This window comes from Chrysochloris asiatica, unplaced genomic scaffold (assembly GCF_000296735.1).
Source record: "Chrysochloris asiatica unplaced genomic scaffold, ChrAsi1.0 scaffold00008, whole genome shotgun sequence".
Classification (NCBI taxonomy): Eukaryota; Metazoa; Chordata; class Mammalia; order Afrosoricida; family Chrysochloridae; genus Chrysochloris; species Chrysochloris asiatica.
The window spans coordinates 21,662,578-21,690,560 of NW_006408526.1; the positions used below are offsets into that span (position 1 = coordinate 21,662,578).

Consider the following 27,983-nt stretch of genomic DNA (forward strand, 5'->3'; position numbering starts at 1 on the left):
TTTTTTTTTTTTAAATGAAGTAATTATTTCTTAAGATAATCAAGCAGAACAACACAGGAGTACTTTATATGAGAGAAATTAGAAAGAATGTCATAAAATGAGTAAGAAATGGGTAAAGAGACTGATTAATGGAGAAAATAAAAAGAACATAGAATAAGATTGGGAGAAAATGAAAATGTCTAGTTTATGTCCAGAGGAAGCCAACTGGACTTTAATCAAAGGCAGGCTCCATCCAGCATTTTTCAGGCAAAAGACAAAATACTTGGTTGGACCAGGATTCCTTTCTTAAAAGGAAGGATATAAAAACCACAAGCATCCCATAATAATTTGTCTTAAGTAACTTATCTACTCACCATGGTCCACAAGCCAGGCCATACATAAAGAATTCAGCTTTTCATCAAAGAATTCCACACCCTATAGATACAGAATATTCTATTAATACAGCTCTAAAATTCAGAAATTCATTTATATCATACCAAGGCAATCTAAAATGTAATACAGACTTGTATTCACATAAGCTGAATTCAAGAAAACCGTGGGATTTACACACAAGCTGGAAGTACATTTTATTGGGTGGAAATAATAAACAAAAGCACATATGAGACACTATAGGTCCTTCTAAATTGGAGAAAAGAGTGTGGTTTGGAGCCAGACACAAAGCTGTAGATTAAGAACTGCTAGAAAATCTCTACATTATTTGTAAAAATGAATCACCCAAGAAAACACCTATTAGTATTATCACTTTGTTGTTGTTTTTGTTGTTAAGTGCCTTCAAGTTGGTTCCGACTCACAGTGACCCTCTATAGGGTTTCCTAGGAGCAGCTGGTGAGCTTGAACCACTGACCTTGTGGTTCATCAACAGACCTCACAGTCCAGTGCATTAACCTACAGCGCCACACGAGGACTAAGGATGAAGAAACGGACCCCAAGAAGTACAGATGTCTCTAAGGAAAGAGAGAGTATTGCTGGGATGATAGGAGGAAGCAGATATAAAACTACAGGTAGCCTCATGAGTAGAAACATCCCAGTTTTCCCAGCTGTACTCTTCCTGACAGTCAATGTGTGGTGATTTCAGAACAGGCTGAGAGTGAGCTTGTGCGACTGATTCACACAGACCTATCTATTATCTATCACCTGGGGTCTTTTACACAATGTAGATGGATGTTGTGATATATACTTTATTAGTGCCTCCCACCTTAGGGTCTATATGATTACAGTCTTTTTTTTTTTTTTTTTTTTTTTTCGGCTTCTAAGAAGTTCTTAAACAGTGATTTATATTTTAAATAAATTGATGCTTATCCTACAGTGCCACACCAGGACTCCATGCACTATGGCAGATCCTGGAAATGAATCATTCAACAAACATAATTCCTACCATAAAAAAGATCACTAGCCTGTCTTCCCCAATAGAATTAAAGTTATAATATACTGTAATAAGTCAAGTACTTCAAATTATTTGGTCTGGCCCTGCCAAGGCAACTGCAGTCCAGCCATTACATTGTTGTTAAGTGCTGCTGAATCACTTTCAACTCATAGCAACCCTGTATAAGATTTCCAAAGAGCAGATGGTGAGTTTGAACTGCCGACTTTGTGGTTCAAACTGACCTTGCGGTCCAGTGCTTTATTCCACAATGCAACACCAAGACGCCAGCCATCACATTTTGTTTTTTTTGTGAAGTGCTGTCAAGCCAGTTCTGACCTATAATGAGTCTGTGAGCTTGTATAGGGTTTCTGAGTAAAGGTTGGTAAGTTTGAACCACCAACCTTGAAGTTCAAACAGACCTTGCTGTCCAGTGCATTATCCCACAGCACCACACCAGGACTCCTAGTCATCACAATGATGGCGGTGGTGGTGTGCCGTGGAGATGGTTCCAACTCATGGCAACCCTGCATAGGGTTTCCAAGGATGTAAATCTGTATGGGAGCAGAAAGCCTCATCTTTCTTCTGCATAACAGCTGGTAGTTTCGAATTGCTGACCTTGACTAATTTTTAAGTTGATAATTTTGTAAAGCCCACGAATAATGTTATAAATTTAGGCAGAAAAGATTCCCCACCCCAGTGTAGGGAATCTGCTAAAAATGGAAGGAAAGAACGCAGCTATAAAACCCAGCCTTGAAATTTTAATCCATGTCATCAGTAATAATCATGAAACCTACACATTAAGTGTTAATGTGATTACATAAGTCTTTGATCACACTAGTATTACAAGCTCTAATACTTCCTTTTTACAAGGTAGTGCCTCAATTTCCTTTAACCTATATTGCTATTGTTGTAAGTACCATGAGTAGATTCTGACTTACAGCAACCTTGTATACGGTTTACGAGGAGCAGCTGGTATATTTGAACCGCCAACCTTGCTGTTTCAAATTGACCTTGCTGTCAAGTGCCACACCCGGATTTTAACCAGCATACAGGAAACATTTTATTTAAGGACATTTTGCTCAGAACACAAACAGGGAAGTTACTTTGAGCAAAATCAAATCTGGTATCTTAAAAGTGAACTCCCAGTTAAAAATTACTTAAGTCACAGAGACATTAAAAAAAAAAAAAAAAAAAACACTATTATTGTTATAAGGAGCTCTGGTAGCGTAGTGGTTATGAATCAGGCTGCTAACCTCAAGGTCGGCAGTTTGAAACTACCAATGGTTCCACGGTAGAAAGATGAAGCTTTCTGCTCCCGTAAAGATTTACAGCCTTGCAAACCCTGTACAGGGTCTCTATGAGTCGGAAACGACTCCATGGTACTTAACAATTATTGTTATGTCGTTTTCAGTTAGTGGTGAGGTGAATCATGTTTCCATATATGAGGGGGCTTCAAAAAGTTCATGAAAAAATGGAATTAAAAATAATGAAATTTTTCCATGAACTATTTATGTATATTTCTATAAAATATTTTGTAAGTTAATGTACTATAAGAAAATTAAAACTATCCTGTGGGTAACTAGCACAGAACAGAATCATATGAGCAATTTGGGCCTACTGCATGACACGCTATAATTCACAGCTTAGCTCACGGAGCATATAAACTCACCAGCTGACCCGCCAGCAGTGGCATATACTCAATGATGGCCAGCCGGACCCTCCACTTGGCATCTTCAGCCAGCTCCACGATGGCAGGAAGCAGAGACTGAGAGAGCTGACAGATTCCAATCACTTCATTTACACAATCCAAATTCGATATGATATTCAAACGAACTTCAGGACACTGCAAGTACAAACCCCCAAAAGAACACATACATATCAAGTTCCTCACCTAAGTCTCTCCTTAAAATAAAAAAGTATTAATGTAAGCTAAATAAAATATATAGTCTTAAAGGAAATGCTTAATACTGGTTACACAAACAGTTTTAATGCATTTCAGTGGAACTGATCTTAATCAGAACATTCAACAGGTTGGCATTCAAATTCCAGATCTGCCATTGCCAAAAGACCTTGGATGAGTTATTTTATTTCTGTGCTTTGGCATCCTCTTCTGTAAAATGGGGATAATAATATGAACTAAACCCCAAAAGATTATTGTGAGATTAACATGTAAAAAACTCAAGCTAACACAAACAAAAACCATACATGTAAGGCACATAGGCTCATGCCTAGCACACAAACTAGTAAATAAACAAGCAAAAAAACCCCACTCATAGCAACCCTATTGGTGGTGGTGGTTATGTGCCGTGGAGTCAGTTCCGACTCATAGTGAGGTATAGGGTCTCTGAGGTTGTAATATTTACAGTAGTACACTGCCTCATCTTTCTCCAGTGGAACAGCGGGTAGATCTGAATCAACAAGCTTTCAGTTAGCAGCCAAGCACTTAACCACTGTGTCATCAGGACTCCTTAACTAACCAATACATGTTATCAATATGTTTTATATTATTACATCTAAATTTAAATGTAATCACTTTAGAATAAAGATACATTAGGTTTAATAAAAAGCCAGTGCATATAAAGCAAGAATCAGGCAAACTGTATAAACAAGATATTTTTGGTAGTCTGTTTCAGTGAATTCTTGTGCCCATTTTCTAGGGAGCCTGCAAGCCCCATACTCAAACACAGGGATTGTCATTGGCTTAAAACAGGTTACTTTTTTATATACTCCACTCATCCCTGTTTCTGGTCCTACTTTAATAAACCCCAAACCAAAATCCACTTATCAATGACTATCAAAGGCAATAGGATTTATAGCCAGACTTACCTCATCCTTTAACTGAGCTAAAAAAAGAGGTAGAAGATGTTCAACGGTATTTTCTTTGCCCAAAATGGTAGACAATCCCATAATTACAGAAGCTAGAGCTGATTTGACATGTTGATTTGTATCAGAAACTAATTCCTAAAATAAAATAAAAATTAAAAGCCTTTCTTTTTTGAAAGGACAGCAGAAACTTCTGTGCCAATGATAAATAACAACATCACAATTAACATGATGGCCCCGCTCTCCCGTGTTCACCTTTTTAAACTCATGGAATGTTAAGTGAAACGAAAACACTTGAGGTAAGGGCATAAAGGGCAGAGTGAAACAAAATACAGAGTGAAGTTAGATTTACCTTTATATAGGGTAGAATTTGATTCATAATTATGGTCTCTCTACCTTCAATGGGTAAGTTCTCACAGAGTTCTAAAAGTGATCAATAGAAAAAGAATGCTTTACATATAGTCATTTATAAAAAGGCAATAAGCAAATTTAACCAGGTTTATCAATAGTTACAAGTCAAATCAAATTATATGCTTAAAATATAAGGGCAAAACGGCTCTTGTTCTCTAACTGCACTTTGTCTTCAATCTGTGTGCCACTGTGCATACATAACAATGTAACCTGAAAAAAGCAATTAACAGCAATAGGAGAGAAAAAAAAAAGGTGTCTGGTATGAAACATTAAGGAAGCAGATTTATATAACAATGTAACATTTCCACACACTGAATTCAACTCTATTTATTTGAAAAACATATTCTGGAACAGAAAACAAATGCTAAATTAACTGACATTTTTGAAATGCACCTAAATGAATGAGAAATGTTGCAACATAACTGAACTCCTTAACCTTTCACTTTGTGGGCAGCAGCTGCTCGGACTTCAGCTTCACAGTCCTTAAGAAGGTTCTGAAAGGCGGGGATGAGGTCACTGAGGGTGATTTTGGGACCCACAGCTTTCTGGAGCTATAAAAGACATTTGTACAGGTTTTAATGAACACTAACAAATTAACAAGAACAAAACAAAAGAGCATAATCTTCAAGCATAACTTTTTGCCACTAACATTTCCTGCTGAAAAGAATTAAACCAGACATTTTTTTGTGTAACAGTAAATCTGAAGGGTTTGTTTTTGGTTTACTTTTTAGTACTAAGGAAAATGCTGGTGGAGTTAATTTTACCTCTGAAAATTTGTCAGCTACCATATATCGAACTCGCCAAGATTTATCTTCCGCTGCCTGTCGAAGTGTAGGCATCACCAAAGTCTCAAGGTCATCCTGAGTCAGTATCTGGGCAATACTGACACAGGCTTCCACAGCTAGGAGACGCACCGAATCCTAAAGGAACAAAATGTCTTTTTGTTGTGTTGCTCATTGTTATCAAGTCAGTTTCAACTCATAGCAGTCCTGTATAGAATTTCTTGCTACTAGTCCAACAATATTTACTGAGAACCAGGGGGTATATGGTTGGGTGCAATAGAATCTACTCTGACTCACAGGAGCACTGGTGGTACGATGGTGAAGCACTCAAATCCTAACAGAAAGGTTGGGGGTTTGAACCTACCCAGTTGCTTCACAGGAAAAAAGACCCGGCAAAGGGCTACCATAAAGATTAAAGCCTATAGGAAACCCAATAGGGCAGCTCTACTCTATCACACGGGATCATTACGAGACAACATCAACACAGACGCACCTAACAACACCAACTTGTGGTGTGTGCAAGGGGCAGTGCAGTGGTTGTTTATAAAGAAACTTCACCCCTGTAGTTTCATGTCTTTGTGTTTTGAAACAGCTGGCTTCTTTGCCTGAGAGGGTCTGTCAAAGCCATAAAGAGAAAACTACTTCGTTCTGTGTAAATTGTACACTAATTACCTTCATTGGCATGTTTTCTTTTGTTGTTGTTTTTTTTTTTTTTTAATTAAATGAAAACAAAAGATTAGATTACAAAGAAAGGAAATTTTAACCATGTCTTCAAAACCCTTCTATAATAGGAAGCTTAAAGATGAAAACTACACAGATGAGAACAGAAAGCAATTAGGACTCAGAGAAAGTGACAGCTCTGAGCCCTAGGACACCTTAAGTATGAGTGATAATGACTTGGAAAGAAATACAAAGAACAAAATGAAAGAGCAAATTTTTAAAATCTACTCAATTTAAACGTGGAAACTCAAGAACAGAATACATGTTTAGTAAAACACAACAGAAAAAAAGCAGGATAGTATTAATGAACTCTGCTCTTCCAATGCTAATTGCCGAGTGTCAATGTGGCATTACTATCCTTTAAGCAAATAAATATACAGTTAGGCAAATTAATGAGAAATTAGAAATGCAAATTCCAGATATGAGAATCAGACTAATATATAAACTGAAAATCAGTTAACAAGTAAAAATGTAAACAGCCCATGAGAAATATGATAAAACATGTTTAATATATACTGTATGTATGTATGTTTACATGTATGGAGCCCTGGTGTGGCGCTATAGGATAAATACTGGAATGCTAACCACAAGGTGGGTGGTTCAAACACACTAGCCACTCCTCAGGAACCCTTTATAGGGTTGCCATGAGTTGGAAACAACTTGACAGCACTCAACAACGTACAGATGTATACACATTTATAAACATATGCAGAGAGAGATTAACAGTGACTCCAACTTTTCAAAATAATTGTAATCTAAAATAATTAAAAGACCATATTGTCTATAAGTTCTGGGTGGCCATTACAATGGATTATCAAACCCAACAGAGATGTAGAGTGCCGTGGGAGAGATGCACGGTAGAGGCAGTCTGACCTCTGCCTCATGGGCTTACGTGGAGTTTGATTCTCCTTCCTTCAATCTTGTGAAGCTGGAAATCAGACACAGCCTCCATGCCATTTTTGCATCATTCAAGATGACCACCAACATGTCTTTCAAGCATTTATCAACTGGTCATTCTGTTTCTATTCTTGCCCTTTTACACTTTAGTTCCCACTCATAATGATCATTTAAAAATGAAAATTGTACTATGCTTAAAATCTCCAAAGCACCTAGGGAAAAAAATATCTGAACTCTTCCCTGGCTTAAAGGCCTGCCTTCATTGGCCCCTGGCTCTTTTCCTATCTCATCTCAGACCAAGATTTTCACTCATTCTGTCCAGCTATTGGGCCTTTAATCTAGATGTCCTCTTTTCCTGGAGCTGAAACTTTTCTTTCAGGTCTCAGGTGATCTGGCCTCTTCCTCAGCAAACTTCTCTGACCAGCTAGTTTACAGGAATGCCCAGCTCTATCATTATCACCCTACTTTATTTTCATACTATCATTTAACCTGATAGTTTTTGCTTATTTAATCTGTTTTCCTCAATTACAATGTAAACTGCATAAACACAAGGTCTATATGCCTTAACACTGTATCCCAACAATAACTAGAACAGTACTTGATATATAGTAGATATTCAACAAATATTTTTTTAACCAATGGATGACCCACGAACAGCTCTTCTAACAGTAGTTGGGGGGGAAGGCTTCAAAAAGTTTGTGGAAAAAAATTCCAATCTCTTTTAATTCCATTGTGCACAAACTTATTAAAGCCCCAACTGTACATCTGATAACTAGGTACTTAGTAGTTTTTGGACATCAACTGTTGCTACGATAACAAAAATAGACTAGCTGTCATATACTGCCTGATAAAAAGCATTCTACTACCCATGAACTGGTCTTATTGACCCAAAAATATCAGGCAGGACCTCAAGGTGGTTTGAACCACAAGATTGGAGGTTCATACTCACCAGTTCCTCCTTGGAAACCCTATTCTGGGTAGCTATGAGTTTGGAACTGACTGGATGGCACTTAACAACAAACAACACATCTGATTAAGCCTCTACGGAGAGGTGGAGCAAACTGGTCAAATCTGGGCCAACACTACTTTTCATAAATAAAGTATTATTGGAACACTGCCAGGCATTAGTTTACACATTGTTTGTGGCTGTGTTTAAACTACAACAGCAGAGTTGAGTCATTTCAACAAACTGGTCAACAATGCCTAAATTATTTACTATCTGACCCTTTAAAGAAAATCTGCAAGTTCCTTTTCTATATTTCTTTCTAGAAACATGAGTCTACTGAGCACCTGAAATGTGGTTCGTGCCATACGGTCAAATGCTATTTTGGCTACACTGGGTTAAATAAAATACAAGCCTATATCATTTTGCTGCACTTCACAGATGCTGCGTTTTTTACAAATTAAAGGTCTGAGCAATCCTGCATTGGGCAGGTCTACTCGCGTCATTTTATTCAACCGCATATACTCACTTAATGTCTCTATGTCAAATTTGGTAATTTTCGGGATTTTTCTAACTTTCTCCTAATTCTATCGCATATGTATAAACTACCAAACACACCAAACACTGCTGTAGAGTTCAGTCCAACTGACAACGGCCTTACAGGGCAGAGCTGTTGTTGTTGTTGTTGTGTGCCGTGGACTCAGTTCCGACTCATAGCCACCCTCCATAGGGTTTCCAAGGCTGTAAATCTTTACGGGAACACAAAGCCTCATCTTTCTCCCGTGGAACAGCTGGTAGTTTCAAACTACTGACCCTGAGGTTCGCAGCCCAATTCGGAACCACTGTGCTACCAGAGCTCCTAGAACTGCTCTATAGGGTTTCTGAGGTTGCAAATCTTTACAGAAGCAAATTGCTCATCTTTCTCCCACAGATCAGCTGGTGGGTTCAAACCACCAACTTTTCAGTTAGTAATCAAACACCTTAGCCCACTGTATACTATGGTACCTTTAACAGACTACAGTATAGGGTAAACATAACTGGAACAACAGGAAAACAGTAAGTTCAAGTAACTCACTATACTGAGGTAGGCTATAACCAATCTTGCAATATATCGCTGAGGTATGCCTGTATCTCAATACTATTCATTTCACCTATTTCATTTTACTTTTTAAAATGTGACTAGAAAAATTTAAATGATAAAGGTGAGCATATTCAAGCATTGTGAATCCTGCAACCAACGTCACTGAAAATTTTGTGTAAAAAATCGCTGAATGGGAGCCTAAACTGCTGTGTAAATCTTTACAGAAAACACAGTAAAACAAGAAAAAAAAAAATTGCAGATGGCTTACAATTCTCTTGGAGTGAACTATAATATTTTGGAGCATATATTTGGCTAAGTACAAACAAAAGTAAGGACTGTCATAAAAGTCAGGATCAGTTATTCTTAGGAGAATGAGGGACTGTGCAGAAAGCATGTGGAGGCTCCTGGGGTAGCAGCTGGCAAAGTTTTATTTTCTCTCAAAGATGAAACACAAGGGTGTTCACCTTACTATAATCCATTACACTGCATATTTATTTCATGATGCTGTCTGTTATTTCAACAACTAATTTTTAAATTTTTCTAAGTACAATTTAAGGAGCTCTGGTAGCATAGTGGTTACAAATCAGGCTGCTTTCCTCAGGGTCAGCAGTTCGAAACTACCAGCTGTTCCACGGCAGAAAGATGAGGCTTTCTGCTCCCGTAAAGCCTGTACAAGGTCACTATGAGTCAGAACCAACTCCACAGCAAATAGCAACAACAAGAAGTATAATTTATCACCTTTAATTTAAAATCTCAAAATGAGACGTCAGAAGGTGTCCTGGTGTTCTTGGTCCTATACACATGAAGTGATTGTAGGGCAGGCACTAAGCACATTAAACCCCAGGTGACAGAGAGCAGCATTCCGTCCTGCTTGTGATGGTTAAGAACTCTGGAGTCATACTGCTTAGATTCAATCCTGATACAGTTAATTATGCAACCGGAGCGAACTTAAATTCTCTGTGCCTCCAATTTCCTACCCGCAAAATGGGGTATCTAACTGATGAACATAGTGTGAGGATTCAAATACTAAAAAGGGGTTTCAAAAAGTTTGTGGAAAAATTATATGATCTTCAGTTCTATTTTTCCACAAAATTTTTGAAGCCCTTTGTATGTTGTTCCAACTCAGCAATCCTGTATAGTTTCTGAGAAGCAGTTGGTGGGTTTGAACCACCAACTTTGCGATTAGCAATCCAGTGCTTATCCTACAGTGTACATAAATCACTTAAAACAGAAGCTAGGCCTATCCAGAGAAGCAGCGATGCCAGAGATGGAGGCAGCAACGAAGATGTGGAGAGATGGAGTGGCTGGGGGCTCTAGACTTAAGGACAGAGAGGGGCTGTATGCTGGCGGTTGGCGTGCAATATACCCTTTGGTTGTATGAATGGTTATATATTCCTGAGTGCTTCAGTGCACCTCAAAAAAAAAAAAGGGGGGGGAGATTTGGAAGCAAAAAAAAAAAAAAGCCAGAAGCTAGGAAATATTAAGCATTTTAAGTGTTTGCAATGGTAATTACTAACATTATATTGTGATTCTACAAAACAAGATCTAGATCTTGGATATAAAATTGATTATGCTTTGTCATTCCATACAGAAGAGGGCAAAGAGGGTCAAACAGCTTCTTCCCTGAATCCGTTATGCTTATTTATCAGAAAGTCAAAAGTCCCAGGAAACTTTACTCCCCAGTATTTCAATATAGCCTGCAATTCTCAAAGATATGTTAACCCTTTAATGCAGTTTTAATGATCCCTTCTAATTATGGTGCACACTTCCTCTTTGACTCTGCCTTTTAAGCTGTTAGTTAATGTAAGAGAATAATCATGGTCTGGTTAAGAAAGAAACATAAAACAGATTCCCCAAATAAATTCCAGTATTGTTTAAGGAGAGGAGCATACATGTGTACCTTAAGCACTAAGAGTTAACTTACCTGTTCATCTGAAGCTAGATTAGTAAACAATGGAACAATTTCACTTTTCACACTTTCTAATTCCAAAACTTTTGCAAATTCACCCAATTTGGAAGCAGCAGCACGTCGGACCATTGGTGTGTCATCTGAGCATAGAGAACGGAAGTGTCTGCAGCAAATAAAAAAAAGGATTTCCCTCAGATACCACTGATTAAATGCCCCCCTACACACACACACACACACACACCTCATTCATTTTAAAGGTTTTCTCTTACAAACATCAGTGATTAGGCTTCTACTTATAGTAGTAACAAAAACAAACCCATAGGTACATTCAACTGGACAACTAAAAACTGATGCCATCAACCCACTCTCCTGATATTAACCATTCACTGGTTAACAGGGTAGTACATAAGTTGTTAGCTATGAGTTCCCAATAACCTCAAATGACAACAACAAAAATGGCGTATCCTTGGTACAATAGTGAATAACTGCTATCAGGACTGACTGTGAGCATTGGAAATGTAAAGGTAGATGTTTTATAACAAAAGGAGGGGAGTGGTTGATTTTACAGTCCAGGATCGGAGGTCCCTGGGAACATCAGTGACAAGAGCAGAGTGTGGGAGCCTACACAGAGAAGCAGTGATGCCAGAAATGGACGCAGAGACGACGTGGAGGGGTGAAGCAGCTGGGGACTCTGGACTCAGGGAGGGAGAGAGGCTATGTGCTGACTGCCAGGGGGCAGGTTTGTGGGGTGTACCCTTTGGTTGTTTGATGATGCGTGGAGGGAACTTTAATCATTGCAATGAAACGAAATACAATAAATAGGATGAATGTACAGCTGGTGTTCACCCATGCAAACTATCACATGATTCAATAATAATTTTTAAAATGCCATTATCTTACTGTCTAATTTCTGCCTTGATAGCATTGGAAGCCCTGGGATAGCAAACGCTGAACAAACCACACGCAGATGTGCGAGAAGTGAACCAATCCCCACTTGCTAGGCGCTTCACCAGGGGTACAAAATGAGCTTCCAGAGCCACAGGAGTATGTTCCTGGGAGATATGCCTCAGGGACTCTACGGCCTTGTCACGAACGACAGTCTCTTCCACAGTTGCCAGACTTTCCAAAGGAGGCTGAATAAACCAAAAAGAAAACTTGCAGGTTAGATAAAGATTAGCACCTTTTAAAGCGACTGAAGAGAGGTGGTACATGTAACCAGAATGTTAGCTCCATCATACCAAAAGGCAACTTTCAGTTCACACAGTGCTAACATATGGTGTGCACAACCTGAAGACATGACTTCTGTAGGGCAGCCAAGATCTCATGTCCCAGATGGCAATTCCCAGATGGTGTCTACAAATGACACAGTAAAAGAGACTTGACACAACATTAATATTATTGTGAGCTGAATCACTAGGTTTAAGATATGTAGCCAAATTCAGACAGGGAGGATCATGCATATTTTCTCAAAAGTACGTGCAAAACTGTGACCAACATCAGGCACCACAATTACATGATAGCATCTTGTCAGGCCACTGAGTTTATAGCCTTCTGAGTTATCAGTTCTACTATTCCTAGAGGTGCAAGTATCCATTGTTAACTTCTACAACTCAGTTTATCCAACCTATAAAAGGCTGAATACAAAATCACTTTTTTCAGACTGCAGCTGCATCTTCCCATGAGTCATACATACAGCTGAAGGGAGGTTCAGATAGATCAAGTAAAGAGCACAAAGATGGAAGGAAACCTGGCAGCTTAAGAAGTAAGAGACCAAAGGGGTTGAGACTCTGGACTAGGGTCATTAACTGAATATGACAAAGCCAAGTTAAAACAGACTGGTTTTCTGAACCTCTGGTCTTTCTGGGTTTGTATTTGGTCTCTGGTATGATGTTCAGCATATGCCATAAGCTGCAAATGTTAACATATAACATCTACTTGTAGAGACCAACAGACTGAAACAGAAGGATGAGTCAAAGGAAAGGAATGCCAGCTTAATAATACATTTCCAAAATTATCTGATACACAGAAAACAAGCAACAAAATAAGTCAACTTCTCTAATATTTCAAAAACCCTTTGAAAAGACAGCTTCTAATTTATCTGTCCCATGGCTATTCAAACCTTCTTTCATGCAATCAATATACTAGATAATCACTAAGAACTACCACTACTAAGGAGCCCTGGCAGAGCTGTAGAATAAGCACTGGAATGCTAAGTGCAAGGTCAGCAGTTCAAACTCACTAGCTGCTCTGCAGGAGAAAGATGAGGCGGGCTGCTCCCATAAAGATTTACAGTCTTGGATACCCTATTGTTGTTGTTGTTGTTGTTGTTGTTAAATGCCATCCAGTTGGTTCCAAACCGTAGCAACTCTGTATAGGGTTTCCGAGGAGCAGCTGGTGAGCTTGAACCATCGACCTTGTGGTTCACACTGACTTTGCAGTCCAGCACATGAACCCACAGCACAGGGTCAATCCATGAGTCAGAATCAACTCAATGGCAATGAGAGGGTTTACTCTCTTGATATGAATGCTGCCTATTTTCCCAGACCCTTCTTATACTGTCCCTTGACCATCATACTCGTGTATTCCTATAAGCCCCAACACTTTATATTCTAGCAGTCTAGAACCCAGTCTGTTTCATGCTTCCAAGCTTCTGAAAGTCATTCTTTGAACAGAAGATTGTTGTATTCTAGACACTGAATACAACAAAAGTAAACTAGACAGATAAAGTTTCCTGTTCTGATGGAACTTACTTCCAAAAGGAGGAAGATACCAAACTAAGAAGGAAACAATTCCATGGCAATGAACACTCTGTAAAGAAATACAACAGAATGATACTGACAGGAAAGCTATTTCAGGTTGGATGCCTATATGTTAAGTCAAGTCTATACGCAGCCAAAGGTCCTAAGGCAACAATGAACTTGACTTATTCAAAGAACAGAAAGGAGACCAATATGATTGGAATGAGGTTATCCAAGAAAGAGCACAGGCTAAAGTCAAGGTTGTTGTTAAGTGCCGTCGAGTCGGTTCCAACCCATAGCGACTCCGTACAAGGCTGTACAGAGTTTCAATTTTCTAACAATGGCAAGGAATGATCCAAATGCTGAGTGGATGGGAAGCAAGAACAGAAGGAAGGGGTTGTTGTACAGGAATCCTGTATAGGGTTTCAGAGGACCAACTGTTAGGTTTGAACCCACCTTGCAGTCCAGGGCTTATCCTACAGTGTCACATGCTAGTAGGATACCACTGTAATAATGGATGATCCGAGGTGATAATGGTAGAGATGGAGGCAAGTGCACTGATTTGGAATACATGGAAAATATATACAAGGAGCTACTGGAGAGTCCTGGAGGCGCAACAGGTCTAGTCCTCAACTGGTAACCAAAAGGTTGGTGATTCATCCCACCCAGTAGCACTGCAGGAGAAAGACCTGGCAATCTACTTCTATAAAGATTACAGCCACAAAAATGTGTATGTTGGGGGGGAGGGGGATAATAATCATGTGGAATAGTTCTACTCTGTCACATGGGTTCACTAAGAGATGAAATCGACTCAAGGGCATCCCTGCAAAACCATAGGCATTACTGGGAATCCCTGGGGGGCACAAATTCTTATGTACTCAACTACTATCCAAAATCTGGCAGTTCAAACACACCCAGCGGTGTCTCAGAAGACAGAGCTGCCAATCTGCTCCCCATAGGTCACAGTCTTGAAAATTCTGTAGTAATTCTGCCATGAATCAGAATCAAATCAATGATAACTAGCAACAACAACAATGTAATAGTTCCAATGAATTAGATGTGGGGAATTCTAAAAAGAGCATTCCAGAACGCCTTCTAGGCTTTGGCTTATGTGACTGCGTAGATGGCAATACCATTTACTGAGGCAGATTTTGGAAAATAGATTGAGTTTTGTTTTAGGTATTTAAATGTGAAATGTCTGATATCTGAGTAGAAAAATCATAGGCAGTTGGATATACAAGAAGGCTTCAAAAAGTTCATGGAAAAATTCACTATATTTTCATCTCACTTTTCACAATTTTTTTTCACCACCTTGTATATATCTAAGTTCATGAAAAGGTCAGACATAAAAACAGAAATTGTGAGAGTCAGTACCATAGAGACAGTATTTAAGCCCTGAAGCATACATCCCTTCCTGACTTGTCCAACTATTGCATTCCTAGTCATCCTTCAAAACCTAGTTCAGACATCATCTATTCAGTTAATCATTTGTTGACACACAGGGTAGAAACTAGAAACCTCTTTCTATTCACAATGGTCTTCTTTAACATTTTAACATAACATCCATACAGTATATAATAACTGTTCAACTAAATTGAACTGAACTCACCAAATTCACAAAGTAATTCAGAGCAAAAAGTTATACTAACAACTATGTTGTTGTTGTTGTTGTTAAGTGCCGTCGAGTCGGTTCCGACCCATAGCGACCCTGTACAGCGTTTCCGAGGGTGTAAATCCTTACGGGAGTAGAAAGCCTCATCTTTCTCCCGCGGAGCGGCTGGTAGTTTCGAACCACTGACCTTAAGGTTCGCAGCCCGATTCGTAACCACTACGCTACCAGAGCTATAGACAAACTTTATGACCGTTACCAAAACAGTGACAAAGAAGATAATTAAGACTTTAAATTTTCCGCAGAAAATAATTAAGAAATGTAAATCAAAATTACAAAAGATGCCACATCACATCCACTAAGACAACTATAATATATAATAAAAAAAAAAAAAAAAAAAAAAGGCGAGAGAAAATACAAGAATATAGAACTCTTGTATATTACTGCTGGAAATGTAAAATGAACAGTTGTAGTTACCTTTGAAAAGTTGGTAGTTCTGCAAAAAGTTAAACATAAAATTACCCAACAATTCCACTCCTAAGTATATGCCCCAAAGAACTGAAACAGATGTTCACACAAAACCTTGTACATGAATGTTCACAGCAGTGCTACTGCCAAAGATCAAAAGGTGGAAATAATCAACTGGTGGAGAAAACAAACTGTGGTTCTTATTTAAAACACAGTATTATTCAGCCATAATAAAATGTTAACACATTAAAACATGGATGAGCGTTGAAAACATTTAAGCGAAAGAAGTCAGTCACAAAACATCACACATTGAATGATTTCATTTCTATGAACTATCCACAATAGGCAAATCCATAGAAAACAGATTAGTAGTGGCCAGGGAGTGGGAGGAGAGGAGTGTCTCATATTAGGTGTAGGATTTCCATTTGGGATAATGAAAATGTTCTGGAACTAGAATAACAGTTACCCAACACTGTGAATGTATGTTGTGGTTAGTGCCAAGCTGAATCAGTTCCGACTCACAGAGGTGGGAACATCCAGCCCTCAGGACCATATGTTATTTTGTTAAGTGCTGTCAAGTCTGCTCTGACCCATAGCGACCCTGTACAGGATTTCTGAGGAGCAGCTGGTGAGACTGAACCACCGACCTTGCAGTTCAAACAGCACTGCAGCCTGGCACATTAATCCACAGCACCACACCAGGACCATATGTTGTTGTTGTTGTTGTTGTTGTTGAGTGCTGTGGAGTAGATTCCAACCCATAGCTACCCTGTATAGGGTTTCCAAGGAGCAGCATATAAGACCTGTGAAATCACTTGGTCTGGTATTGCCAAGGCAACCACTGTTCCAACTCATAGCGACCCTATATAGGGTTTCCAAGGAGAGGCTGGTGAGGTTTAATATCCAACCTTGCAGTCAAACATATTAACCCACAGCACACTAGGACTCCAGCCATTATATTTTGATGGTGGTAGTGGTGGTGTGTAGTGGAGTCAGTTTCAACTCATGTCACAGGGAATCCTGTGGAACAGCTGGTAGTTTCAAACTGCTGACCTTGAGTTAGCAGCCCAACTCATAACCACTATGCTACCAAGGCTCCTTAACTATTAGCCACGCCAAGACTGCTAGCCATTACATTATCATTGGTGTTATTGTTGTGTGCCATCAAATCAATTCCAACCCATAGTGGCCCTGTATAAGGTTTCTTAAAGAGTGGCCTTATAGTTCAAAGCAACTTTGCAGTCCAGCACATTAACCCACAGCACCACACCAGGTCTCCTAGCCATTACATTGTTGTTGTTGCAAAGTGCCAGAGCTTCTTAGCCATTACATTAGGGTGAATTAATTAATTAAATGTCTGACAAAATATAGCAAGCTAATTTTTAAATTGATAATTTTATATGGCCCAAGAATGATGTTACAAATTTTGGCAGAAAAAAGGTTCCCCACTCCTGCTGTATATGGTTTCTGAGGCGTGGCTAGTGGGTTCTAACTGCTGCCCTTGCAGTTAGAAGTCCAGTACTTATCCTACAGCGCCATGCCAATTTCTCCTAATTATGTGTATTTTTTAACTGCAAGGTCGACAGTTCAAACTCACCAGCTGCTCCTTAGAAAGCCTATAAGGGTCGCTATGGGTCGGAATCAACTTGACGGCACTCAACAACAACCCATAAAACGATCATGACCTAAATTTCCTAAGCTACTTCATACAGTGCTATGCAAAGGGGCTATCACTAAAAAATATATCATTTGTACTTCAGAAGTACTACAAGGAAGGGAGGCAGCATACAAGTACTTACCAACAGACAATGAGCAAAGTCAGGACCTCCCACAAAGCCAGTGAAATTTCCCAGCTGTTCAGCAAGAGCTAGCAGTACTTCATCTTCATCATAGATTGTATCTGTGTAAGACAACAGCAGGGTACTCATCAACAAAGAGAGCTGGCCCAGAGCTGGGCACTCCTGCAAAACTAGGAAACGACTCAGTATGTAAGAAGCCTTAATAGCAAGTTAAGCACTTGGTTGTTAAGCACAAGGTCGGCAATTCAAACCCACCCAGCCAGTCTACTGGAGAAAGATAAAGTAGTCTGCTTCTGTAAAGACTGTTGTTGTAGTTCTAAGTGCCAACAAGTCGGTTCCAACCCATAGCGAACCTGAACAGGGCTTCCGAGGCTGTAAATCTTAATGGGAGCAGAAAGCCTCATCTTTCTCCCAAGGAGCAGCTGGTAGTTTCGAACTGCTGACCTTGCGGTTCACAGCCCAATTAGTAACCACTATGCTACCAGATGATTACAGCCTTGGCAACACTATGAGGCAGTTCTTTTCTCTACTACAGAGTTAATACCAGTCAGAATTGACTCAAATGCTTGTTTTTAAGATGGACAACTCACAATCTAACAGGGTTTCCTCTCTTCCTACATCTGTTTTACAAAAGGAATTAGACAAACATATTTCTGTATCAATTACTTCCCTATTAGCTAAACAATGCCTGAATATGTCTGGACACAATATGACAATATACTTTGTCCTGCTTCTTTCCTAGGAAGCACTAGGCTCACTTTGTTATTGTTTTGTTGTTACGTTTAGGTTGAGTTAGTTCCAGTTCCAACTCATAGCAACCCTTTATAGGGTTTCCAAGGAGCAGTTAAATTAGTGTGTTTGAACTGCCTTAGTTCAAACCAGAGGGTAACATAATGTTGTGGATGGCAAGCCATAAGAAAAAGGCAAACTTTTGAAAAGCACTAGAAAATGGCCTTACACAACTACTCTTTTAAAACACACACACATTTTAAAACAGATTCACATACCAGTAAGGAATGGCAGCAGTTCAGTTCTAGTTCTTTCTACTCCAAGAGCTAGAGCAATTGTTGATAGCTTCTTAATACTGTTGAGACGGAGCTTTTCAAAAAGAAAGTGGAAACAACAAAATAAAGAAAGATTGCAATTTAGATTTAAAAAAAAAAAAAAACACCACCACCACAGAGGGGTTGCAAACAGGTGAGTATAATAAGGTAGCGATAAGAAAGAGGAAAACCTTCATTTAGATTTTATCCTATGAGGAACCTCAGGCGCAGAGTAACAGAGGGCTTCCTTCGTGAGGACGATTTCCTAGTAAAAACACTCTGCTGAAGGGGCCAAAAAAGAAATGAATGAAAGAGAACACAATATCCAGGAAGTAAAGTAAAGTTATAAAAGTGAGAATTCTGGGAGTGGTGAAGGAAGCAGATGAAACGGTTGAATACAACTCCTGACTTTTTAAAGAAAGTTCCATCACAGGTAACACACCGACTCATCGAGGTTCATCAGTCACCCAGCCCTCGTTTCATCCAACAAGCCCAGCCAGATTCTAGCCTGGGAAAAAGGCATTTCACTAGCACTTCAAAGGCCCCCGGCAGCCAGCGGCCCGTAGTTCGTTCCCAGCCCCCGGGTCGCCCACCGACCAGGATGGTGGCCCCCGGGTTGGGCGCGGCGTTTACCACTGTACGGCCCGGAAGGGGCATCCGGGCACCGAGCCGGTTCCCCAACAACCGCCCGGACGGCGTCGGGCGCTGAGACGACTCGCCTCAGACGGTCGGAAGAGATGGGGCTGGAGAGGTCCCCGGGAGAGTAGGCTAGTGACACAACCTCCCACAGCTCTCTCTCCTTCTGTGCCTCGAGTTTCCGCTCCAAGCCCGGCTCTTTGAACGCCCGGGCCTCGCCTAAAGTGGCGCGGGCCTTGCCCCTTCCCTACAACGCGCCCGGCCGAACCCGCCTCAGCTCCACAGCCTGAGCCCAGTACCTGCACGTCCTCATTACGGAGCTCATCGATTAAAACTGCGATCGGGTATAGCGAATCGTCTCCATCTCCGCCCGCTGCCCCCGGGCCGGACACGGACCCTGCCGCGCCCGCCATGTTCTTCCTTCTCCCGCTGGTCGCCACTGCCCGCCCTGCGTCCTGGCCCCGCCCCCCGCTGTGGGGGCGGGGCTAGGGGCCGCGCGCTGGCTCGCTGGACGGGAAGCTAGTTATTCTCTGGCTGTTGGACTGCCCCGCCCAAGCACGGTTATGGAAACTAGTTACAACTCCAGAAAATTAGAGTACGATTACTGCCGAAAGAAACGAGGGCAGGCCTTTCCTGTGGTCTCGCTGTGATCTGAAGTATCACTAAGCGTTCCACACTGGGCCCACCTAGGCTTCAGACCGGCTTAAGATGGGTAGTCAGGATCTGGGAGGACCTGGGGCCTGTCTCCCCGCCAGAATTTGTGTATCGGGCTCCTGCTCCAAAAATCAAGTAACGCAGGCGGTGAGAGAAAATGAACAGTGCTGTCCAAACTCCCCAGTCAATATTTTTTCCACTTTTCTCCACGCAATCTGTTAAAAACATGCTGCTCTCTTGTTTTCCTGTTTCTTTTTCAATTTTGGTACTGGAAAGATGCCTTCTGTTGTATTTTTTTATCCCATTTTTTTAGCTTGATAGAAATAAAACAAGCAAGCGAAACCTTAATCTTACCAAGTTGGTGGTGTTGATTGTTGATAAGTGTCGTTGAGTAGGTTCCGAGCCAAACTAACCCTGTAGAGGGTTTCCAAGGAGCAGCTGGTGAGCTTGAACCATCGACCCTGCTTCAAAGAGACTTTAAAGTCCAGGGCATTAACCCACAGCGCCACACCAGGATTCCTCCAAGTTGCTGGAGTGTACAAAATTTGCTTGTATAAAAAAAAAAGCCTACACTGGCCTCCTTGACCACCTGGAATCCTCAGAGGAAGCACACGGGGAGGAGGGGAGGTCTGTGACTTACAAAACCTAGAGTTTTCATTTGCCCTTCTGAGGACCGTACTGAAAACTAAAATGTCCTATCTTTTTTTGTCCTTGTTAATTTGGACTAGAATTTATTATCAGGGTGATAATTACATATGCTGATTGATTGTAAGCTCTGTGATGGTAATTTTATGCTTCGGAATAATGAAAATGTAAAATTATTAATAAATACAATTTAGATGTCTTCTTAAAAGTAAACACATTTAAAAAGGTGTTTACTAGTAGTGAAAGTTTGGGAATCAATGCACCTGAACAGTATGTCTCAAATCAGAATATATCCGCTCTGGGAATGTTTTAATTTTGTTTTCACTCTCATATTTTTTCTTTTAGATTTGCTTAAGAATCTCCTGGAATATATGGATGACCACTTTATAACTTAGTTGTTAAGTGCCATTGAGTTGTTTCCGATTTGTAGCGACCCTGTACAGCATTTCCAAGGAGCGGCTGGTGGGTTTGAACCACCAACCTTGTGGTGAGCCGTTCATTGTTTATCCTACATGCCACATCAGAATTACCACACAATTTCAGTACCTACATCTGTGTGTGTATTTCAGAGTTGCTTATTGTTGTTCTGGGGTGATAAGACAAGAATAGTGATGGATTTAAAATGAAAATGATACTTTCTGCTTTCGTATGCAAAATCAAAAGCTAAATGACATCATGGGACTGCACTGTCCCAGAAGTTCTAACAAAGAAAAGTGAGACAATTGAGATATCAGAAGTCACTTGGTGGCACAAGTGACTTGAACTCAAAAGATGCTATGCTGTGACAGGAAATACCAGTCAAAGATGATTTAATTTCAGCAAAGCAGCATTATTTGTCACATTAAATTGCTATAATGTTATTAATATGACTAGTATTAGTTTTATAGCTTCGGTTCATTTAATTTGCAAATCTGCTTCAGTATTTTAGTTACATAAAAACTATACATAAAAGGACTTTATGTTGTTAAGTGCCATTCAGTCAGTTCTGACTCATAGCAACCCTGTATACTGTTTCCAAGGAGTGGGTGGTGGGTTTGAACCACTGACCTTACAGTTAGCAGTCCAGTGCTTATCCTATTACTCCACATCAGGACTCCAATGTACATTTGTACATTTAAGTAATATTATAATAAAAACCTTTTACGTTGACTGGAATTTTAGGAGTTCCTAGGTGGAATAAATGATTAATGCACTCAGCTGCTAACCAAAATGTTGAAGGTTCAAGTCCACTCAGAAGATCCTCAGAAGAAAGGTCTGGCAATCTGCTTCCATAAATATCAGCCATTGAAAATCCTATGGAACACAGTTGTATTTTGACACATAAGAGGTCTCCATGGCCCCACCTAGAACTTTCTGAGGTGAAACATTCCTACTTGAAAAGACATGCAGACCAACCCAGAACAGCTAGGAAAACAGAAGATTCTTACTGAAAGAAAGACTAGCAGAAAACAAACAAATAAAATACAGTTCAGCTGTTAGATTATCAAGCAAGCTTTTTGCTTTGGTGGTGGAAAGAAAAGTCAGCCCATCAAGGAAAACCTCGTTCTAAGACTGAAACTCAAAGGGAGCCCGTGAGCAGTCTAGTGTGCTTGCTGGTGACCACCTGGGTCTACTGGTGAGTGGAAGTGGAGGAAATGCAGCAATGAAGACATGGGCTGAATTTGGCCACATTCCATTGGCACCTGTTGACCTTGAGATAAGTGAGAGGAAAGGAAGTCTGGCTGATCTGAAGTTTAGGGAGCTGTGTGAACCCCTGAGCCCATGGGCACTGACCCAGTCACTGGGGCTCAAGCTGAGAGTGAAGCGGCCAACTGATATGAAGTGTGGGGAGGCATGCGTGAATTCCCAAACTTGCACCTAGTACCTATTTGACCTAGCTTGGATAAATATAGTTGATACTGTGAACAAATACAAATTGCTACAATTTGAAGAACTGAACCTTTGCTTATGGATGCAGTTGTTCAAAATTCCAACCGAAATGGAAGGATTCTTCATATCAAGGGTCAAGCTTGTTTTCTCAGTGCACTGGGTTGATTTGTTGTTGTCAAGTGCCATTGAGTCAATTCCAACCCATAGCGACCCTGTATAGTGTTTCCAAGGAGCAGCTAGTGAGCTTGAACTGCCGATCTTGAGAGTCAAAGCAACTTTGCAGTCCAGTGCATTAACCTACAGTGTAACACCAGGACTCCACACTGGATTGATAGGACGGGCAATCTAGACATTGGCTATCAAAAATTGGGGGCTATAAAGGCACAAAGTGTCTGGCTTATTAGCTTTCATGAATGTGCTTAGTTTCAGAATGAGGGGGGTAATGTAGAATCCCCACTGGATAATTTTCCTCTTTTCCAGATGGATCTGGTGAAAGGGGATGGGAGATGATGGTGATAGGATTTTATGATCCAACTGTGAGTAACTGTAAGTAGGATTAATTGCAATAGTCAACAACTGTAAATGTAGATGTATAACTAAAAGGGGGAAGTAGTTAATCTTTCATTTCAGTAACAGACGATCCCAGAACCATCAAGAAGGAAGCGTGTGAGTGGAGCGTGAGATCCTGCCTAGAAAAGCGATGATAGCAGAGACAGTGGCAGGGGCGATGGCATGGAGAGACAGAGCAGCTGTGGACTCTAGGCCCATGGACTCAGAAAGACTGTGTGCCTCTGGACAGGAAGCTGGCTTGCAGAATGTGCCCTTTGGACTTTCACATGAATATTTTTTTGTTTTGTTTTGCATGTGTACATCAAATATTTTTGCTTTCTTGATTTGTGAAAAATAAGATGCAAATGGTAAATCTCAAGGAGGCAGCATGGTAACTGTTGTTGTAGGAAGGGGACTGTAGTTTAGATGGAACAAAACATATGGTTGATTGAAAGTAAAACTAAGGATCTTGTCTGTTATGAAAATTTTTTTTCAACAATAAAGTTAAAAAAAAGAGGTCTCCAGGGGGTTGAAGGAGTCCCGGTGTGGCACTGTGGGTTAATGCACTGGACTGCAATAGTTGGTTTGATGTAAAGGCATGAAGTGACTGGCTTACAAGTTTTGAACAGGGAGTTTAGTTTCAGAGTGTGTGGGGGAAAGTAGAAGCCCCACTGAATAGTTTTCATCTTGTCTAGACGGGTCTGGTGAAAGGAGATGGAGATGGGGATAAGAATCTTATGATTCAATAGTGAATAATTGTTATCAAGACGAATTGCAACTGTCACAACTGTAAAGCTAGAAGTTCTGTAACAAAAGTGGGGGAGTAAATCTTACAGTCTAGGAACAGAGGACCCTAGGGCCATCAAGGGATAAGAGCATGCGTGGAATGTGCGACCCTATCCAGATAAGCAGTGACACCAGAGATGGAGGCAGAGATGATGACATAGAGAGACAGATCAGCTGAGGACTCCAGACTCATGGAAAGCGAAAGGCTGTGTGCTGGAGGCCAGGAGGCAGGCTTGCAGAATGTGCCCTTTGGTTGTTTAAATGATTATAGACTCCTGAGTCTTTTTGTGTACATCCCCCCAAAAAACCAAAGGGAATAGAGGCAAATACTGTTGAATGATGATGCACAGAGGAGATTGTAATCATTGCAATGAAACGATGAGTGTAAAACTGATTTCTCCCATGTAAACTATCACTCAATTCACAGTAAAAACTTAAAAAAAAAAAAGTTACTCAATTTATAAAGACAAATTCATATATTAAGCTTAAGATTTGAAAATAAACAGCTTTAATAAATAGTGATTGAATCACACACACACACAAATAGTAGGTTTGAACTTTAAGGTCAGTGATACAAGCTCAACAGCTGCTCCTCAGAAACCCTGTATAGGATCGCTATGGGTAGGAACCAACAAGGGCACTTAACAACAACAATGGGGTTGAAATTGACTCAATGGTAACTAGAGTTTTCAGGATCACTTTTCCTTTAAAAATGAATCCATATACTATTTAAGTTTCAGCAACAGTGAACTAGCAAGTATTTGTATTTAATTACCAGCTAGTAGATCAGAAGGGGCTCCTATTGGCTTGGCGAGGAGAAATAAAAAATGTTATCATCAGCAATGACAAAAGAAGCAAGCCCAGGAGAGGCATATATTGTCATCTAGATACAAATCAAACTTTAAAAGGGCCTCAGTATGTGAAAAAATTGATAATTAGCTACTTTGTTTCAAAACTTAAATATACTTTGCTTACCCAAGCACAATGAATCCAGGGACCTAAGGAATAACTATGATTAAATATGAAATCACAAGCTAAGGAAATAGGCCTCAGGAAAATGCCTGGTTTGAGAGTCATCAATCCTAGACTTCAATTCCTGCCTCTGCCTCTGACTCACCAGGATCTTCCTTTCCGTAAACCTCAAACCCACCTCCACTGTCAATAAAATGAAGTTAACCATCTCTGGTTCCCTCTCTAGTTATTGTGATGCTGTGAAAACGAAACAAGTAATAAGCAGAGATGCTAATAAATCCTTCAATAAAGAATGTGATAGAAACACACCAGATTTTGACACAAAGAGGCAATTTCAAAAACTGGACTGAATGAAAACCAGAACCAAGTCTAAGGATATCTTTTGGAGAGAGTGATCTGTTAACCATCTGATTCACCTAAAATACTGGTTTAAAATGCAGATTCCTGGCTTCCATCCCTGACCTACTGGAACAGAATCCCTGAAAATGGTAATTCTAATGGCACTGATGTATGAAACTCACTGACTTAAAATGTTCATCTAGCAAAACAATTTCCATGTAAATAAACACCTGCTTCAGGTGATATCTAAAAAGTGTCTTTGCATGCAGAGAAATCATATGGCATCTACAACTGCTTATCAATAAGCAGTACTGCCCCATAGGTTATGGTTTTTACTGGATTGAAAAAAAAAAAATCTTTCTTTTTGCTGGGTTTTGGGAAGTCTGCAAAGCCACTACATATATGGTAATATGACCTGTGTTACTTCTGTATCCTGCCTCTGTCTCTATTGCTCCCTCTGGTCTCCTCTCCCCTTCCCACACACACACCACAAGAATCTAATAACCAGGGAGAACCAGAGGCAACAGCTGAGATTAAGTTGAGGATTTAAGGCAGCCTTGGGGAAACAGTGTGACATTCTCAACACAAAAGCAGTGAGTTCTGACACCCACATACAGTTCACTCATCCAGGGAATCAAGGACAGGCATGGTTAGACTTGCCTGGTTCTAATAAGACTGCATGTCAAAAATATGGAGACACACAGGTTGATGGGATCAACAGCCATCCACCTCTTATGTTGGTGACAGCTCTCAACATCATCACAGAAAAGGGTCAATCCTGAGGAAGTCTGAATGACATCATCATTACTGTTCTCTCTGCTCCCATGCTTCACACTGACTTAGCTTGCCTCTTCCTTACATCACAGAACTTTAAAAATAGGTTTTCATTCAAATGCTATTCTGCTTCACACAGTCACCTTTTGAAGAGAAGGCAGAGTACAGCGGAGAGACCTGTGGGTGATTCACTCAGGGCAGACCCAGAATGCTGTTCCAGTCAAAAGGCCAGCAAGAAAGTGATGATGGCTAAGTCATTCACAGAAAGAAAAACAGAGGTGGCTTTCCAGCTGTCTTTATTTAGCAAGATGACCCCAGTAAACGGAATCTCAGGTCTATCCTTAATTCATTGCCAAATAACAATGATCACCACAGCACTAATGGTATCTAAAATTCATATTTATACAAAGAAATGTCTTTATTCTGAAGACCCAAATTATTTTTGCATCAATATTTTTATTTTCTTTCTCTCGCTCTACTTTCTTTGTAGCACATTTAAAAACTCCATTTTAATGGATGAGAATACTCTGACAGCAAGAAAGAGACTTTATGTTGATTCAGAAGAAGCTATGAAACATAGGAATCTGGGATTTCTGCTTATAAATTTTCACAACTCACTGTTTCATCTCCTATCACCACTGCACAACTCGCCAATAAACACGAGGGAGTTTCAAATAACATGTGGGAAAAATTCCATTTTCCCACTAAATTTTTGAAGCCTTCTTAAATAATTTTTTTTTTAAGTAATGGAATTCTAAAGGAAAACTTTGCTTGGATACTTGGGAAGAGAAAAGCAAAGCTATGGGTTAGTCGGTTCTGGTTAATTAGTATATACATTGGTATTCCTGGTTAGTCAGTATATACATTGGTATATAATATACACTATACATAAGGAGCTCTGGAAGCATAGTGGTTACGAATCGGGCTGCGAACCTCAAGGTCAGCAGTTCGAAACTACCAGCTGTTCTGAGGGAGAAAGATGAGGCTTTCTACTCCCGTAAAGATTTACACCCTCGGAAACCCTGTACAGGGTCGCTATGGGTCGGAACTGACTCGACGGCACTTAACAACAACAAAAATACATAAGGAGCTCTGGTAGCATAGTGGTTACGAATCGGGCTGGGAACCGCAAGGTCAGCAGTTCGAAACTACCAGCTGTTCTGCGGGAGAAAGATGAGGCGTTCTGCTCCCATAAAGATTTACAGCCTCGGAAACCCTGCACAGGGTCTCTATGAGTTGGAACCGACTCAACGGCACACAACAACAACAACAACAACAACAACAACATACACTGTACACAGACCAAGAGACAGTCATTCTAATAGCATAAGGGGAAACTGATTGACTTAAAATAAGGAAAATTTTGTGTCAGTGTTGTATCCTTTCACCGTATATATTTCATCTGTATGCTGAGCAAATAATCCAAGAAGCTGGATTGTATGAAAAAGAATGTGGCATCAGGACTGGAGGAAGACTCACTAATAGCCTGCAATATGCAGATGACACAACCTTGCTGAAAGTGAAGCGGACTTGCAATACTCAACTAATGAAGATCAAAGACTACAAACTTCAGTATGGATTGCACCTCACTGTAAAGAAAACAAAAATCCTTACAACTGTATCAATATATAAAACGATAAATGGAGAAAGTATTAAAGTTGTCAAAGACTTCATTTTACTTGGGTCCACATTCAATACTCATGGAAGCAGCAGCCAAGAAATCAAAGGACGTATTACATTAGACAAATCTGCTACAAAAGACCTCTTTAAGGTGTTAAAGAGCCAGGAACAACTAAGATATGCCTCACCCAAACAATGGTATTTTCAATCGTCTATCGCATGTGAGGAGTCCTGGTGTAGCACTGTAGGATAAGCACTGGACTGCTAACTGCAAGATTGGTTTTTCAAACCCACCAATCACTCCTTGGAAACTTACACAGGGTCACAAGGAGTCAGAACTGACTCAATGGTACTTAACAATTGAATATGAGGAGTCCTGGTGTGGCACTGTAAGATAAGCACTGGACTGCTAACTGCATGGTTGGTGGTTCAAACCCTCACAAGCCCTATACTGGGTTGCTATGAGTCAGAACCTATGCGGCGACATTTAACAACAACAATAAATTGCATGTGAAAGTTGGACAATAAATATGGAAGACCATAAAAGAATCGA

At 40.2% G+C, this 27,983-nt stretch overlaps 1 protein-coding gene across 3 annotated transcripts in view; it reads right to left on the reverse strand.

The window, feature by feature from the left end:
• Positions 1–19,687, reverse strand: part of LOC102840755 (serine/threonine-protein phosphatase 2A 65 kDa regulatory subunit A beta isoform-like) — a 41,982-nt gene extending 22,295 nt beyond the window's left edge. The window contains exons 1-11 of one of the 3 annotated variants that reach the window (XM_006833813.1): positions 19,522–19,635; positions 18,551–18,641; positions 17,544–17,644; positions 11,830–12,062; positions 10,945–11,092; positions 5,362–5,517; positions 5,034–5,148; positions 4,539–4,609; positions 4,190–4,324; positions 3,033–3,206; positions 354–414 (exon numbers count right to left, since the gene is read on the reverse strand). In XM_006833813.1, the coding sequence (XP_006833876.1) occupies positions 354–414; positions 3,033–3,206; positions 4,190–4,324; positions 4,539–4,609; positions 5,034–5,148; positions 5,362–5,517; positions 10,945–11,092; positions 11,830–12,062; positions 17,544–17,644; positions 18,551–18,641; positions 19,522–19,635 (1,399 nt within the window). Of the gene's footprint in view, positions 1–353; positions 415–3,032; positions 3,207–4,189; positions 4,325–4,538; positions 4,610–5,033; positions 5,149–5,361; positions 5,518–10,944; positions 11,093–11,829; positions 12,063–17,543; positions 17,645–18,550; positions 18,642–19,521 lie in introns of all 3 variants that reach the window. The other 2 variants (XM_006833814.1, XM_006833815.1) reach the window with 2 other exon arrangements.
• Between the last annotated feature and the right edge of the window lie 8,296 nt (positions 19,688–27,983).